This window comes from Pseudochaenichthys georgianus, unplaced genomic scaffold (genome assembly GCF_902827115.2).
Source record: "Pseudochaenichthys georgianus unplaced genomic scaffold, fPseGeo1.2 scaffold_676_arrow_ctg1, whole genome shotgun sequence".
Lineage (NCBI taxonomy): Eukaryota > Metazoa > Chordata > Actinopteri > Perciformes > Channichthyidae > Pseudochaenichthys > Pseudochaenichthys georgianus.
Genome location: NW_027263230.1, coordinates 11,078 through 29,218, shown reverse-complemented (window position 1 = coordinate 29,218; position 18,141 = coordinate 11,078). Strand labels below are relative to the sequence as shown.

Sequence of the window (18,141 nt, the reverse complement as noted above, 5' to 3'; positions counted from 1 at the left end):
ATAGGCATTGACATAACAATACCACACAGTTAATGGTCAAAACTACATGTGTGCCTCCATTTTTTATCTATTTCTATATTATTCATTCTATATATTGTCAATCAAAACTACCACAACAAGCTGACTATAAACATTTTCTTCAGGTCCCAAAAGACCACTGTTGCCCTTATAACCAAATAAGTAAATACACTAAACAAAACAAGCTGCCAGCTGACAGTAATTGTTCATGAATGTTGGTTAACTTTCAATGAGACAATGTATCAGAGTCCCATTAAGCTATATTTTAACTTACCAGGGAAAACCTAAAAAAGCCAGCTTACTAGCTTGGAGGCTAACGAATGTTTCTCTTATAATATTTGTCTTATTAGTGCTTCATCAAAGGGATATTAATGGGTTCCAGAACTACAGAGTATCATAACCTTAATAATAATATTTTCCTAATTTTCTTAGCTTCTGCTTACCGCGAGTTCTCCTCCCTCTCCTCACTCGCGCTGATCTCTCTCCCTCTCATCATCTTCCTCACCACCAATATCGGCCACGGGTTAGAAGAAGATGGACCTGCACCTGTACTAAACATGTCGGTTATTTTGACACAAGCGGCAGCATCAGCACGAAGGGCCTGCTTTTTTCTTGCCCGCAATTGTTCTGCTCTCCCTTTTCGCTTGGCCTTCGCCTTCGCCATTTCTAACTCGAACTTTTTTTTTTCTCGAAAAAAAAGGAAGTTTGGCTTCAACGGCCGGCTCACCTCCTGGGGGCGTGATTTAATGATGCACACCGAGCGGCCCAAAGGGGGAGGTGATTAAAGATTTGATTGGGCCGGCCCAGTGTCAATTACTAAAAACATTTAAACAGAGGGCCAATATACCCGTCTTATGGGCCGGGACTTCAGAAAAAAAAAAGAAATGACGTGTCGGCCCAAAAGGCACGTCGGCCCACCGGGAAAATGCCCGGTATGCCAGATGGCCAGTCCACCCCTGGTCAGAGGTCAGTGTTAGGGGGGCACTGTCCCCCCTAGAACCGCCCCTGGTGTTTAGCTACGGTATTTAGCGTCCACAGCACCTCCGCAATATTTAAGATTGTGAAGATAACTGATTGAATCAAACGGGGCCACTTTGATAGTAAAAATTGAAATCTATGGATACATCTCTCAACATAGATGGTTCTGGTCCACACTCCAATACAGGAGGTGGCGGTAAGGCAAGAAGAAGATAATTTCACCCGGAAGTCAGCCTCACGTGTTTCCTTCATTTCTCCATGCGTATTGTGCGGTAGAAAGCAAGACAGGAGCTAATTTATCCAAACAAGAGATTAAAACACCTTCTTCAGAGGAGACAGTTCACTAAACAGGTGAGTAAACATGTTTTAAACTGTCGGTTGGTTTGAGTATTTTGAATGTCGCAGATTCTAACGGTTTTTAACGGATGTTTACTTAGCCTAAAGTGTTGGTTGCTAGTCGATGTTAGCTTGTCTTAAAGCACCAATACAATTTAATAGTTCTTTTTTTAAATGTGTTGCACATGTGTTTAGTTGTAGTTGGTGGCGTTAGGGATCTATTTCAGTTCATTTTATTACGTAATGTGCTTTTACCAGAGCGCTAGCTGTTGTTTAGCTAGGTAGGCTAACCGACAACTGACCAGACTTCATCTTAGGAGTTACAAACAGGTAGTATGAGAAAAATAAAGGGCATTAAAGCATGAATACAAGTTTCAGTTGAGTCACTAAATACCCGTGGTGTGAAGTAACTAAGAACATTTACTCAAGTACTGTACTTCAGCACAATTTAGATGTACATTTTTTACTTACTGACTTCTACTCTACTACAGTTCAGAGGTACATAGTTTACTTTTCCTCCACTACATGTATTTAATACCTTTAGTTACTTTACAGATCTGGATGAATGATGTGAAATCTAATCAAGTGTTAAATCAGACTTTAGTTCCTCCTGGAGTAAATCCACCAGCTACCCTGCAGTCTACAAAGTACTTCAGACTAGCTGCACCTTCACCAGCTACCCTGCAGTCTACAAAGTACTTCAGACTAGCTGCACCTTCACCAGCTTTGAGAACACTTTCATGATCAATCATTATAAAACATATCATGTATATTATTCTGAAATGGACCAATCTGCACAACGACTACTTTTACTGTCTTTCACTATATTTTGATGAGAATACTTTTCTACTTTCACTTGAACATTTTGAAAGCAGGACTTTTACTGTAACAGAGTATTCCTACACTCTGGTACTTCTACTTTTACTCAAGTGCAAGATCTGAGTACTTTTACTCAAGCACAAAATCTGAGTACTTCTACTTTTACTCAAGTACAAGATCTGAGTACTTCTACTTTTACTCAAGCACAATATCTGAGTACTTCTACTTTTACTCAAGTACAAGATCTGAGTACTTCTACTCAAGTACAAGATCTGAGTACTTCTACTTTTACTGTCGCTACTTTCACTATATTTTGACGATAATACTTTTCTACTTTCACTTGAACATTTTGAATGCAGGACTTTTACTGGAACAGAGTATTCCTACACTCTGGTACTTCTACTTTTACTCAAGTACAAGATCTGAGTACTTCTACTCAAGTACAAGATCTGAGTACTTCTACTTTTACTCAAGTACAAGATCTGAGTACTTCTACTTTTACTCAAGCACAAGATCTGAGTACTTCTACTTTTACTGTCGCTACTTTCACTATATTTTGATGATAATACTTTTCTACTTTTACTTGAGGAACACATAGAGGCTGAGTCATCATGTTGATCACATAGCTATCACCTGCCTCAAACAGTCCTGATGCTCTTCTGGGTCATCACACATCCTGTCATGTTCACAGCTACAGTTGGGATAGCTTTGTTAGCATGCTACTCTGATATTCCTATTCACGATGACATTTCAACATCCCCCTTGTTCCCCTCAGGTCGCCATGTCCTCCTACACCTGCATCAGCTGCAGGGTGGCGTTCGCAGATGGCGAGGTGCAGCGGGCGCATTATAAAACCGACTGGCATCGCTACAACCTGAAGCGTAAAGTCGCCGACATGCCGCCGGTCACTGCGGAAAACTTCCAGGAGCGAGTCCTGTCTCAGCGAGTGGCCGCGGAGAAGCAGCTGAGCGACACCACGGCCACCGAGGGCTGTGCCGTCTGCAGCAAGAAGTTCTCCAGCATCAACGCCTACCAGAACCACCTGCAGGTCCAAAGCCACCCACCTGTTTGCAACTCACACACACATTATATAGCATCAGGTCCAAAGCCACCTCATCCGTTTGCAACTCACACACACATTATATGGCATCAGGTCCAAAGCCACCCACCTGTTTGCAACTCACACACACATTATATGGCATCAGGTCCAAAGCCACCTCATCTGTTTGCAACTCACACACACATTATATAGCATCAGGTCCAAAGCCACCCACCTGTTTGCAACTCACACACACATTATATAGCATCAGGTCCAAAGCCACCCATCTGTTTGCAACTCACACACACATTATATAGCATCAGGTCCAAAGCCACCCACCTGTTTGCAACTCACACACACATTATATAGCATCAGGTCCAAAGCCACCCACCTGTTTGCAACTCACACACACATTATATAGCATCAGGTCCAAAGCCATCCACCTGTTTTGCAACTCACACACACATTATATAGCATCAGGTCCAAAGCCACCCACCTGTTTGCAACTCACACACACATTATATAGCATCAGGTCCAAAGCCACCCACCTGTTTGCAACTCACACACACATTATATAGCATCAGGTCCAAAGCCACCCACCTGTTTGCAACTCACACACACATTATATAGCATCAGGTCCAAAGCCACCCATCTGTTTGCAACTCACACACACATTATATAGCATCAGGTCCAATAAACATACGATATGTGTCGACTAAAAGCTGCAGTAACTCAATTGGACTTTGTTAACACACAGGGGTTCCCGCGGGGTCTTAAAAGTCTTACATTTGATAATCAGAATGTAAGGTCTTAGATATTCAGCTTCAGCTCGCGGCAGTCAGAAACTCATCTTCAAATCTACTTACAAATCAATACGGGGAAGTTCGGCCGTATTTGGTTGGAAAACATGGAATTGAGTGCTCGCACACATTCACTTTGAAAGTAATTATCGGACTTATTTCATTATTATTATTATTTCTTTCATAGCCATTTCCCTTCATGCTTTCTTGCTGTGAAATAGGTCTTAAATTCTATTCAAAGAGGTCGTAAAAAGGTTTACATTTGAGTTGGTGAAACCGGCAGGAACCCCGAACACATCAATCTTATTTCAAATTAAAGTTCATTTAGTTTTACTGGCACTGTTTGATTGTGTTGCGCTGCTGGAGGAGCCTGTGGCGTCTACACCGTAGCTAAAGTGCAAATGACGACAAAAGCCTTGAAACTCAAAGTCTTGAATCTGCAGTCCCACAAACACCTGCAGGCGGAGAAGCAGGCGCTGCTCGCCGCCCAGAGGAAGGTGGACAAGATGAACGAGAAGAACCTGGAGAAGGGGCTCGGCGAGGAGAAGGAGGACCGAGACGCCCGAAACGAGGCGCTGCAGCAGGCGCTGAAGGAGCAGCAACGACCCGGTCCAGCGGCTCAGGCAGCGAAGACGCCGAGGACAGCGGAGCAGCTGGAGTGTCCTCCGAGGATGATGTGGCTGGAGGAGCAAGCCAAGAGGAGGGAGAAGGACACTGGAGCGACAGCAGCTGTGGAAGGTAAGGACAAGAGACGAGTGAGGGTTCAGCCAAGAGGCTACTTTCATCTGTAGTCCCTGGACATCAGCATGTGTCCCCTCTTCTTCATGTCTCTTCTACATCAACATGTGTCCCCTCTTCGTCATGTCTCTTCTACATCAACATGTGTCCCCTCTTCGTCATGTCTCTTCTACATCAACATGTGTCCCCTCTTCTCCATGTCTCTTCTACATCAACATGTGTCCCCTCTTCTTCATGTCTCTTCTACATCAACATGTGTCCCCTCTTCTTCATGTCTCTTCTACATCAACATGTGTCCCCCTCTTCTCCATGTCTCTTCTACATCAACACGTGTCCCCTCTTCTCCATGTCTCTTCTCCATCAACATGTGTCCCCTCTTCTTCATGTCTCTTCTACGTCAACATGTGTCCCCTCTTCTTCATGTCTCTTCTACGTCAACATGTGTCCCCTCTTCTTCATGTCTCTTCTACATCAACATGTGTCCCCTCTTCTCCATGTCTCTTCTACATCAACATGTGTCCCCTCTTCTTCATGTCTCTTCTTCATCAACATGTGTCCCCTCTTCTCCATGTCTCTTCTACATCAACATGTGTCCCCTCTTCTTCACGTCTCTTCTACATCAACATGTGTCCCCTCTTCTTCATGTCTCTTCTACATCAACATGTGTCCCCTCTTCGTCATGTCTCTTCTACATCAACATGTGTCCCCTCTTCTTCATGTCTCTTCTACATCAACATGTGTCCCCTCTTCTCCATGTCTCTTCTACATCAACACGTGTCCCCTCTTCTCCATGTCTCTTCTCCATCAACATGTGTCCCCTCTTCTTCATGTCTCTTCTACGTCAACATGTGTCCCCTCTTCTTCATGTCTCTTCTACAGTCAACATGTGTCCCCTCTTCTTCATGTCTCTTCTACATCAACATGTGTCCCCTCTTCTCATGTCTCTTCTACATCAACATGTGTCCCCTCTTCTTCATGTCTCTTCTACATCAACATGTGTCCCCTCTTCTTCATGTCTCTTCTTCATCAACATGTGTCCCCTCTTCTTCATGTCTCTTCTACATCAACATGTGTCCCCTCTTCTTCATGTCTCTTCTACATCAACATGTGTCCCCTCCTTCTCCATGTCTCTTCTACATCAACACGTGTCCCCTCTTCCTCATGTCTCTTCTACATCAACATGTGTCCCCTCTTCTTCATGTATCTTCTACATCAACATGTGTGCCCCTCTTCTTCATGTCTCTTCTACATCAACATGTGTCCCCTCTTCTTACATGTTCTCTTCTACATCAACATGTGTCCCCTCTTCTTCATGTCTCTTCTACATCAACATGTGTCCCCTCTTCTTCATGTCTCTTCTACATCAACATGTGTCCCCTCTTCTTCATGTCTCTTCTACATCAACATGTGTCCCCTCTTCTTCATGTCTCTTCTACGTCAACATGTGTCCCCTCTTCTTCATGTCTCTTCTACATCAACATGTGTCCCCTCTTCTTCCATGTCTCTTCTACATCAACATGTGTCCCCTCTTCTTCACTGTCTCTTCTTCATCAACATGTGTCCCCTCTTCTTCATGTCTCTTTCTACATCAACATGTGTCCCCTCTTCTTCATGTCTCTTCTACATCAACATGTGTCCCCTCTTCTTCATGTATCTTCTACATCAACATGTGTCCCCTCTTCTTCATGTCTCTTCTACATCAACATGTGTCCCCTCTTCTTCATGTCTCTTCTACATCAACATGTGTCCCCTCTTCTTCATGTCTCTTCTACATCAACATGTGTCCCCTCTTCTCCATGTCTCTCTCCATCAACATGTGTCCCCTCTTCTTCATGTATCTTCTACATCAACATGTGTCCCCTCTTCTTCATGTCTCTTCTACATCAACATGTGTCCCCTCTTCTTCATGTCTCTTCTACATCAACATGTGTCCCCTCTCTTCATGTCTCTTCTACATCAACATGTGTCCCCTCTTCTTCATGTATCTTCTACATCAACATGTGTCCCCTCTTCTTCATGTCTCTTCTACATCAACATGTGTCCCCTTCTTCATGTCTCTTCTACATCAACATGTGTCCCCTCTTCTTCATGTCTCTTCTACATCAACATGTGTCCCCTCTTCTTCATGTCTCTCTACATCAACATGTGTCCCCTCTTCTTCATGTCTCTTCTACATTCAACATGTGTCCCCTCTTCTTCACTGTCTATTCTACATCAACATGTGTCCCCTCTTTCTTCCATGTCTCTTCTACATCAACATGTGTCCCCTCTTCTCCATGTCTCTTCTACATCAACATGTGTCCCCTCTTCTTCATGTCTCTTCTACATCAACATGTGTCCCCTCTTCTTCATGTCTCTTCTACATCAACATGTGTCCCCTCTTCTTCATGTCTCTTCTACATCAACATGTGTCCCCTCTTCTTCCACGTCTCTTCTACATCAACATGTGTCCCCTCTTCTTCACCGTCTCTTCTACATCAACATGTGTCCCCTCTTCTTCATGTCTCTTCTACATCAACATGTGTCCCCTCTTCTTCATGTCTCTTCTACATCAACATGTGTCCCCTCTTCTTCATGTCTCTTCTACATCAACATGTGTCCCCTCTTCTCCATGTCTCTTCTACATCAAACATGTGTCCCCTCTTCTTCCATGTCTCTTCTACATCAACATGTGTCCCCTCTTCTTCATGTCTCTTCTACTTCAACATGTGTCCCCTCTTCTTCATGTCTCTTCTACATCAACATGTGTCCCCTCTCTTCATGTCTCTTCTACATCAACATGTGTCCCCTCTTCTCCATGTCTCTTCTACATCAACATGTGTCCCCTCATTCTCATGTCTCTTCTACATCAACATGTGTCCCCTCTTCTTCATGTCTCTTCTACATCAACATGTGTCCCCTCTTCTTCATGTCTCTTCTACATCAACATGTGTCCCCTCTTCTCATGTCTCTTCTTACATCAACATGTGTCCCCCCTCTTCTCTCATGTCTCTTCTACATCAACATGTGTCCCCTCTTCTTCATGTCTCTTCTACATCAACATGTGTGCCCCTCTTCTCTCATGTCTCTTCTACATCAACACTGTGTCCCCCTCTTCTCATGTCTCTTCTACATCAACATGTGTCCCTCTTCTTCATGTCTCTTCTACATCAACATGTGTCCCCCTCTTCTTCATGTCTCTTCTACATCAACATGTGTCCCCTCTTCTTCATGTCTCTTCTACATCAAACATGTGTCCCCTCTTCTTCATGTCTCTTCTACATCAACATGTGTCCCCTCTTCTTCATGTCTCTTCTACATCAACATGTGTCCCCTCTTCTCCATGTCTCTTCTACATCAACATGTGTCCCTCTTCTTCATGTCTCTTCTTCATCAACATGTGTCCCCTCTTCTTCATGTCTCTTCTACATCAACATGTGTCCCCTCTTCTTCATGTCTCTTCTACATCAACACGTGTCCCCTCTTTCTCCATGTCTCTTCTACATCAACACGTGTCCCCTCTTCCTCATGTCTCTTCTCCATCAACATGTGTCCCCTCTTCTTCATGTATCTTCTACATCAACATGTGTCCCCTCTTCTTCATGTCTCTTCTACATCAACATGTGTCCCCTCTTCTTCATGTCTCTTCTACATCAACATGTGTCCCCTTCTTCATGTCTCTTCTACATCAACATGTGTCCCCTCTTCTTCATGTATCTTCTACATCAACATGTGTCCCCTCTTCTTCATGTCTCTTCTACATCAACATGTGTCCCCTTCTTCATGTCTCTTCTACATCAACATGTGTCCCCTCTTCTTCATGTCTCTTCTACATCAACATGTGTCCCCTCTTCTTCATCAACATGTGTCCCCTCTTCTTCATGTCTTCTACATCAACATGTGTCCCCTCTTCTTCACGTCTATTCTACATCAACATGTGTCCCCTCTTCTTCATGTCTCTTCTACATCAACATGTGTCCCCTCTTCTTCATCAACATGTGTCCCCTTCTTCATGTCTCTTCTACATCAACATGTGTCCCCTCTTCTTCATGTCTCTTCTACATCAACATGTGTCCCCTCTTCTTCATCAACATGTGTCCCCTCTTCTTCATGTCTTCTACATCAACATGTGTCCCCTCTTCTCCATGTCTCTTCTACATCAACACGTGTCCCCTCTTCTCCATGTCTCTTCTCCATCAACATGTGTCCCCTCTTCTTCATGTCTCTTCTACGTCAACATGTGTCCCCTCTTCTTCATGTCTCTTCTACGTCAACATGTGTCCCCTCTTCTTCATGTCTCTTCTACGTCAACATGTGTCCCCTCTTCTCCATGTCTCTTCTACATCAACATGTGTCCCCTCTTCTTCATGTCTCTTCTTCATCAACATGTGTCCCCTCTTCTTCATGTCTCTTCTACATCAACATGTGTCCCCTCTTCTTCATGTCTCTTCTACATCAACACGTGTCCCCTCTTCTCCATGTCTCTTCTACATCAACACGTGTCCCCTCTTCCTCATGTCTCTTCTACATCAACATGTGTCCCCTCTTCTTCATGTATCTTCTACATCAACATGTGTGCCCTCTTCTTCATGTCTCTTCTACATCAACATGTGTCCCCTCTTCTTCATGTCTCTTCTACATCAACATGTGTCCCCTTCTTCATGTCTCTTCTACATCAACATGTGTCCCCTCTTCTTCATGTATCTTCTACATCAACATGTGTCCCCTCTTCTTCATGTCTCTTCTACATCAACATGTATCCCCTTCTTCATGTCTCTTCTACATCAACATGTGTCCCCTCTTCTTCATGTCTCTTCTACATCAACATGTGTCCCCTCTTCTTCATCAACATGTGTCCCCTCTTCTTCACGTCTATTCTACATCAACATGTGTCCCCTCTTCTTCATGTCTCTTCTACATCAACATGTGTCCCCTCTTCTCCATGTCTCTTCTACATCAACATGTGTCCCCTCTTCTTCACGTCTCTTCTCCATCAACATGTGTCCCCTCTTCTTCATGTCTCTTCTACATCAACATGTGTCCCCTCTTCTTCATGTCTCTTCTACATCAACATGTGTCCCCTCTTCTTCATGTCTCTTCTACATCAACATGTGTCCCCTCTTCTTCATGTCCCCTCTTCTTCATCAACATGTGTCCCCTCTTCTTCATGTCTCTTCTACATCAACATGTGTCCCCTCTTCTTCATGTCTCTTCTACATCAAGAAGGCGTGGGGAGGGGCTCCTTATTTTCATCTAAAGTAACAGACAGAGAATCAGCACTTTGGAAACAGGGCTGAAACAGAGGGGATTATGGGTAATGCTGCATGTTAAAACACAGGCAGCGGGTTGTAAGCTGCAGAAGATTAAGCAACAATAAAATAAATTAAGCTTCTGACTCCAATATTTTCCTTTAACAATGTTCCAGAAGAGTGGGAGGACGTTGGGGGGGAGGAAGACGATGATGATATGGAGGAAGAGGAGGAGGAGGATGATGAGGAGGAAGAGGAGACGATGGACCAGGAGGAAGGGGATGCTGCTGCCGTGTCCGCCCCGCGTCCAGCTGCTCTGCCGGGATCCATCCCCGTCACCGACTGCCTGTTCTGCTCACACCACTCCAAGTCCCTGGTGAAGAACGTGGCCCACATGACGCGAGTGCACAGCTTCTTCCTCCCCGACCTCGAGTTCCTCGTCGACCTCAAGGGCCTCGTGCGGTACCTCGGTGAGTTCTGGAGCTGAGCGAGAGGAAGCTCCAGGTGGAAGCTGCTCAACGGTTAAACGAGCGGATTTACGGCTCATTCTTTTGACTGGTTTTTTAACCTCAGCTTGATTATATTTTAATCTAGTCTTAGTCCTGCGTCAAATGGCCTTTTTAGATGTTTACAAAAAAACCATATATATATTTTGTACTGAATTTTTATTTGTATTGCATTTATTTCTAGTCTAGTAATTGAACCTCTACCAATTTCCTTACCCTCGTTCAAATGTCCTTGTAACTTTTATATTATCTTATAGTTCTAGTTGACTTAAAGTCTGGGCAGGTTCGTCTTATCTCAGTGAAACAAAACTATCTAAGTGAATTACAGTTAATTCCTTTGACTGGCTTCTTCATTTTTTAGATAACGTTTAATTTTAAATCTTTTTATTTATCTTAGTCCTGCGTCAAATGTCCTTTTTAGATGTTAAAAAAACAAACATATATTTTGTAGTGAATTTAATTTTTTGTATTGCTTTTATTTCTACTCCTTTGAGAAATGCCTTTTTCATTTTATTATTAATTGAAACTAACAATTATTTGTCAATTTCAAATGTCGTTGTAACTTTTGTATTATCATATTAGTTGACTTGAAGTCTGGGGAGGTTAGTCTCATCTCAGTGAAGACGAAAGCAGAATATTTAAACAAAAACACAGATTTATTGATCTGATTATATTGAACATTTAAGTCGAGCCAAAATATCTCTTATTTAGGACATTAATGTTTTTGAGTTGTTTCTATTATTAATCTATAAAATATACTTTATTAATCCCAAATTGGGAAATGTTCTCGTTGCAGCAGCATGGTAAACAAGTACATAATTAGAAATGAAAAAGTCGAACATAAACAATTAAACGACAAAATAGAACGGTGGAAATATTTAAATTGGCCGTGAGAAAAAATATGTAAACTATCTGACAAAATAAACACTTTTGAAGCGCTAAATCAGAGCTAACAGAATATATAGCCATCAATGAGATATTAAATTAGATTTAAATGTACAGTATGAATATCAGAAAAATAATATTCGATCACTGAACCTCTTAATAATTTCAGATTGAGGATTTCTGATATAATAATATCTACTAACGTTGTGGTTATTAGTGGTGTAATAAAGATACTACTTAATGCTCTTGGTATTTGAGGTAAATATGAATGTTTTCCAGTTTAATTAATTGAATGTTTTCCAGTTTAATGAATTTAATGTTTTCCGCCTTTTTAATTAATTGTTTCCTCTTGTGTTTCAGGAGAGAAGGTGGGAGCGGGGAACGTGTGTCTGTGGTGTAACGAGAAGGGGCGCTCGTTTTATTCGGCTGAAGCAGTTCAGAGTCACATGACCGACAAAAGCCACTGTAAGCTCTTCACGGACGGAGACACCGCTCTGGAGTTCGCAGACTTCTACGACTTCAGGTAATAAATAAGCATTAGTTTGAAAACGGACATAAGATGATACAAAAAAAGGCTCAAAGTAAAACGGACTTAATTCAACAAGACTTGATTTTAAGACGATTTGAAAATGGTTGTTTTTGTGTGAAATGTACGTTACTGTTGTATACGACAGATATATTTATCTAAATGTCACAGAAAGGCCTTTATTCTGCATCTTTGTTCGTCTGACTCACACTTTGTTTACTCTTGTATGGCAACAGGAGCAGCTACCCAGACAGGAAAGAGGGAGAGGACGCAGGGAAGGACAAAGACGAGCTTCCTGATGACCAGAACCTGGAGTATGACGATGAACTGCTCGAACTGACGCTGCCTTCAGGTGAATTACCTTCATCTACTTTTAACATTTGTAATATTTGATAATAAGGAGCATCACATTCAAAATTGTGTTAAAATGAGGTAGCATCTCTCTTGATTATTAATAACAAACGTTTATGATACTTACACATTTAGTCCAGCAGGATAATCTCCACATGTTACCACTTTAAGAATTCTTAAGTAAAAAGCCAGTGTATAAAGGAACTACAGCACGGTCACATGACTTCACGTCACCACCGCTAAGCTAAAGGTGGCTAATGTTGGGCTATAAAGGAACTACAGCACGGTCACATGACTTCACGTCACCACCGCTAAGCTAAAGGTGGCTAATGTTGGGCTATAAAGGAACTACAGCACGGTCACATGACTTCACGTCACCACCGCTAAGCTAAAGGAGGCTAATGTTGGGCTATAAAGGAACTACAGCACGGTCACATGACTTCACGTCACCACCGCTAAGCGAAAGGAGGCTAATGTTGGGCTATAAAGGAACTACAGCACGGTCACATGACTTCACGTCACCACCGCTAAGCGAAAGGAGGCTAATGTTGGGCTATAAAGGAACTACAGCACAGTCACATGACTTCACGTCACCACCGCTAAGCTAAAGGTGGCTAATGCTGGGCTATAAAGGAACTACAGCACGGTCACATGACTTCACGTCACCACCACTAAGCTAAAGGAGGCTAATGTTGGGCTATAAAGGAACTACAGCACGGTCACATGACTTCACGTCACCACCGCTAAACTAAAGGAGGCTAATGTTGGGCTATAAAGGAACTACAGCACGGTCACATGACTTCACGTCACCACCGCTAAGCTAAAGGTGGCTAATGCTGGGCTATAAAGGAACTACAGCACGGTCACATGACTTCACGTCACCACCGCTAAGCTAAAGGTGGCTAATGTTGGGCTATAAAGGAACTACAGCACGGTCACATGACTTCACGTCACCACCGCTAAACTAAAGGAGGCTAATGTTGGGCTATAAAGGAACTACAGCACGGTCACATGACTTCACGTCACCATCGCTAAGCTAAAGGTGGCTAATGTTGGGCTATAAAGGAACTACAGCACGGTCACATGACTTCACGTCACCACCGCTAAGCTAAAGGAGGCTAATGTTGGGCTATAAAGGAACTACAGCAGGGTCACATGACTTCACGTCACCACCGCTAAGCTAAAGGTGGCTAATGTTGGGCTATAAAGGAACGACAGCACGGTCACATGACTTCACGTCACCACCGCTAAGCTAAAGGAGGCTAATGTTGGGCTATAAAGGAACTACAGCACGGTCACATGACTTCACGTCACCACCGCTAAGCTAAAGGTGGCTAATGTTGGGCTATAAAGGAACTACAGCACGGTCACATGACTTCACGTCACCACCGCTAAGCTAAAGGAGGCTAATGTTGGGCTATAAAGGAACTACAGCACGGTCACATGACTTAACGTCACCACCGCTAAGCTAAAGGCGGCTAATGTTGGGCTATGAAGGAACTACAGCACGGTCACATGACTTCACGTCACCACCGCTAAGCTAAAGGAGGCTAATGTTGGGCTATAAAGGAACTACAGCACGGTCACATGACTTCACGTCACCACCGCTAAGCTAAAGGAGGCTAATGTTGGGCTATAAAGGAACTACAGCACGGTCACATGACTTCACGTCACCACCGCTAAGCTAAAGGAGGCTAATGTTGGGCTATAAAGGAACTACAGCACAGTCACATGACTTCACATCACCACCGCTAAGCTAAAGGTGGCTAATGTTGGGCTATAAAGGAACTACAGCACGGTCACATGACTTCACGTCTCCACCGCTAAGCTAAAGGTGGCTAATGTTGGGCTATAAAGGAACTACAGCACGGTCACATGACTTCACCTCACCACCGCTAAGCTAAAGGTGGCTAATGTTGGGCTATAAAGGAACTACAGCACGGTCACATGACTTCACGTCACCACCGCTAAGCTAAAGGAGGCTAATGTTGGGCTATAAAGGAACTACAGCACGGTCACATGACTTCACATCACCACCGCTAAGCTAAAGGTGGCTAATGTTGTGCTATAAAGGAACTACAGCACGGTCACATGACTTCACCTCACCACCGCTAAGCTAAAGGAGGCTAATGTTGGGCTATAAAGGAACTACAGCAGGGTCACATGACTTCACGTCACCACCGCTAAGCTAAAGGTGGCTAATGTTGGGCTATAAAGGAACTACAGCACGGTCACATGACTTCACGTCACCACCGCTAAGCTAAAGGAGGCTAATGTTGGGCTATAAAGGAACTACAGCACGGTCACATGACTTCACGTCACCACCGCTAAGCTAAAGGTGGCTAATGTTGGGCTATAAAGGAACTACAGCACGGTCACATGACTTCACGTCACCACCGCTAAGCTAAAGGAGGCTAATGTTGGGCTATAAAGGAACTACAGCACGGTCACATGACTTCACGTCACCACCGCTAAGCTAAAGGTGGCTAATGTTGGGCTATAAAGGAACTACAGCACGGTCACATGACTTCACGTCACCACCGCTAAGCTAAAGGCGGCTAATGTTGGGCGTCATGACGTTTAGTCGTCTCATTTAGACTCTTGTTAGCGACCTCTGTTTTTAAATTCACCAGTGGGGAATTTACTGATGTATTTTATGATGTCGTTGAATTAAAATCTCTTCAGCTGGTGTTAACCACAGACCTTACTTCACGCTAACAACCAAAAACACATTCAGAAAAACCATGGATTTCCAGAACAAGAGACAGGAAGTGCTCAGATCCAGGGTTTCGGTCTCATTGCTGCACCTCTCTTTGCTTGTTTGTGTTCAATAGCTCATGTTGTGTTAACGTGTGTTTCCTCAGGCGCTAAGATCGGACACCGCTCCCTCCTGAGGTATTACAAGCAGCGTTTCGGCGCTCAGAAAGCTCTGGTTCTGAGCCACAACAAGAACGCTGTGGGCCGAGTCATGAAGCAGTACCGAGCTCTGGGCTGGGGAGGAGACGGAGGTGAGACTCATCCGCTAAACACTATATTTATATATTATCATTTGATATGTCAACCGTTGGAGAAAGAAACCGAGAGGAATCAACCGGAATAGTTCATTTATCCCGAGGGGGTTTTAGTACAGTCGCTCTATTTAAGAATGAAAAGAAAGGGTCAACATATAAATAATAATTGTATTTGTTATAAACATAGCAAGTTTAAGATTGCAATGTTTAATAATATATCACGATATGTATATAAAACAAAAGATTTTAAAAGGAATGTCCAATTAAAGATTCAATATGATAAAATACAAATATTTATAGTTGGAAATATCTCTTCTTGGCTTTAATAGTAACAGGAATACAATGTGACGTTTCCCCTTTTTCAACGGGATCTATAATCAATGTGTGAGTCAAGGTAAAGGTGCGTTTCATTTGATCACCTGCAGCCGGGACGTGTTCCCTCTCAGCATTCTCCTTATTGTGTGCTTTCAGATGAAGGTCCATCAACTTTTAAGCCACAATTTCACCATTAACTTTTTTTAATCTTAGTGTTTTTTTAATCGATGTTTTAACTTTAAGATGGATTTTAGTCCGGGGGGGTGTGAGGAAATATCCCTCTGGAGCTGTGTTTCTCTACATCGCCTCGCTCACACATTAAAGAGGACCTATCATGCTATATTTGAATAATGTAGTGTAGGACCTTACCTATATAAGGCATATTTATACTTTTTATTTTTCAAAATACCAAACAGATCATGCATTTTAGCCATTCCTCATTTCACTCAATGTAACACCGTCTTTTCACGGGCTGATTCTGTGAGAACAGCGCCACCTACAGGCCTGGCATACGTACTACAGCGTCTCCGGCGCTTTCGAACGGCAATGTCCGTGGCTGTCTCCTCCTGATTGGTGGAGTTAGCCCAATAGCCGTAGCGCCACTTCTGTGACGTCATAGAAGTGTTCAAATCTGGATCAGTCCGTATCAGATCCGTTTTTAGAGATTTGGGTACGGAGGAAAAGAGAGAGGGTTGTGTTTTCTGACACTTGGTGAGTTCCCTGGAACACCGGGGACACATTCATGTATACAAGACGTACAAAAGTGCATTTTGCATGATAGGTCCCCTTTAAATCAACAATACAACTACAGATTATATAAGCCTTTCGTTCAAATGCCATTTAAAATGCTCTCAGGTTTTACACCTCTTATGAAATATAGACGACATTTATTACGGAGTTTATGTCCGAGCCGACAGACTCCCAGATCGTTGGCGACTGAGAGATATGCAAACACACCGCATGTGGTACGACACAAACCTCCGCTGTGGATTCCCAAAACAAAATACAGTAAAACTATGGTCGCCGGCCGAGTTTAACTCTCTGAGGTCTAAGCCCTTTTTCACATGTTAGGCTCGCCTGGGCTTTTTTTTTTTAAATGCCGTTAAAACATATAATGGCATCTATTCGGGCTGGCCTGCATGGTCTGCCCCAACAACAGCCTCTGCTCATCAACAGACTCCATGCAATGCTTCATCGGATGCATATTAGATAATAATCTCTATCTCACTCCTAAAACATCTGAATCTACTTCCAGCACCGATACATGTTCGTAAAATACATCCATTGTTTTACAGATTACAAATCGCCTGGAAATGATACAAACATGTGACGAAGGCATTGCGCTGGGCTATATCATGCAATCGAAAGTGAAAGTCAAACTCGCTTCATTGCGGAGATATTCCAGCGAGAGTGCGGAAAACTTTTATTTATTTCTAATGTGAAATGTTACCAATATACTCACGGACCACTAGGGGGCGCTCACGCTTTGAGAAACACTGCTCTAGATTTTAGTCTTTGCAGACCATTGACATGCACTAAAACCTATAGAACACACCCTAAAAAGAAGCACGATAGGGTTTCTTAAAATCGAGGGAACTGATGGAGGTTTTTTAACAGCTGTTCAACCTTCCTTGTACGATATAAGTTTTCTGCGATTCCAAAAATCTACGTCAAGTGTTCACTTTTTGTTTGAGAACCCTAGATCGTGTTCACTTCTCATTATACCCCGTAATAACTGACTCTGCTCTCCTTTCTCTCCCAGGCTTTGCCGCCTTGAACCACAAGCAGAAGGACATGCAGTACGTTCAGAAGATGAAGAACAAGTGGATGCAGAAGATGGGAATGCGCAACAACACCATCTTGCAGGCGCACTTCAGATTACAAATCATGTTCTAGACCACGGCGGACTTTACACTTTTAGGATGTCAGCTTTTATCCAGAACACAAGACTTTCAGTGCAGCTGCAGAAACGCTGGTCTGTGGCAAGACATCATTATAGAAACAAGTGAAGCTGTGTTGTGTGTGTGTGAAGGAGATGCAGTCATGTTGATGTGGAGGAATCTTTACTTTAACTCAATTACATTTTCAGTGAAATCTGTGTTGAATACTGTCCGGAAATCTGCTTTGAGAATCAACCCGAGTGCAACATCAACAACTCTGTGGAGATAAAAGTGCATGACTCCCATTCATCAAACTATGTGTTGACTAAAAGCTGCAGTACATCGATATTAAGACAATATTTTAGACTCTGTTCACTTTCAAGACTTACTCTGCATGTAATACATCAATCTAATAAATGAAATTAAATAGTTTCCCCTTGTTATCTGAACATGTTAAATTTCCGGTTATGTTTTAGACTTGCAGAAATAACTACTTCTCATTGTCTCCTACGGAAGAGGATGAGGGCCACATGTGGGTTTTTTTGTTTTTCTTTAGATCTGACCAAAAGTGAATTATTATTTTTTAAAGTCAGGATTCTGAGCAGGGTTCCCGCGGGGTCTTAAAAAGTCCTACATTTGATGATCTGGGAGGCGTGTGGCGCAGTGGATAGAGCCTTGGTGTTGGGATCAGGGGGTCACAGGTTCAAACCC

General features: G+C 43.0%; 1 protein-coding gene across 1 annotated transcript; it reads left to right on the top strand.

Moving 5' to 3' along the window:
* The first annotated feature begins 1,170 nt into the window (after positions 1 to 1,170).
* On the top strand, positions 1,171 to 17,862 carry znf622 (zinc finger protein 622). The gene is made up of 8 exons (XM_034079644.2): positions 1,171 to 1,347; positions 2,927 to 3,199; positions 4,434 to 4,728; positions 10,133 to 10,426; positions 11,708 to 11,870; positions 12,110 to 12,225; positions 15,089 to 15,232; positions 17,313 to 17,862. Exons 2-8 carry the CDS (start codon positions 2,933 to 2,935, stop codon positions 17,444 to 17,446), a joined length of 1,413 nt encoding a protein of 470 aa, XP_033935535.1. The 5' UTR covers positions 1,171 to 1,347; positions 2,927 to 2,932; the 3' UTR covers positions 17,447 to 17,862.
* Positions 17,863 to 18,141: the final 279 nt, after the last annotated feature.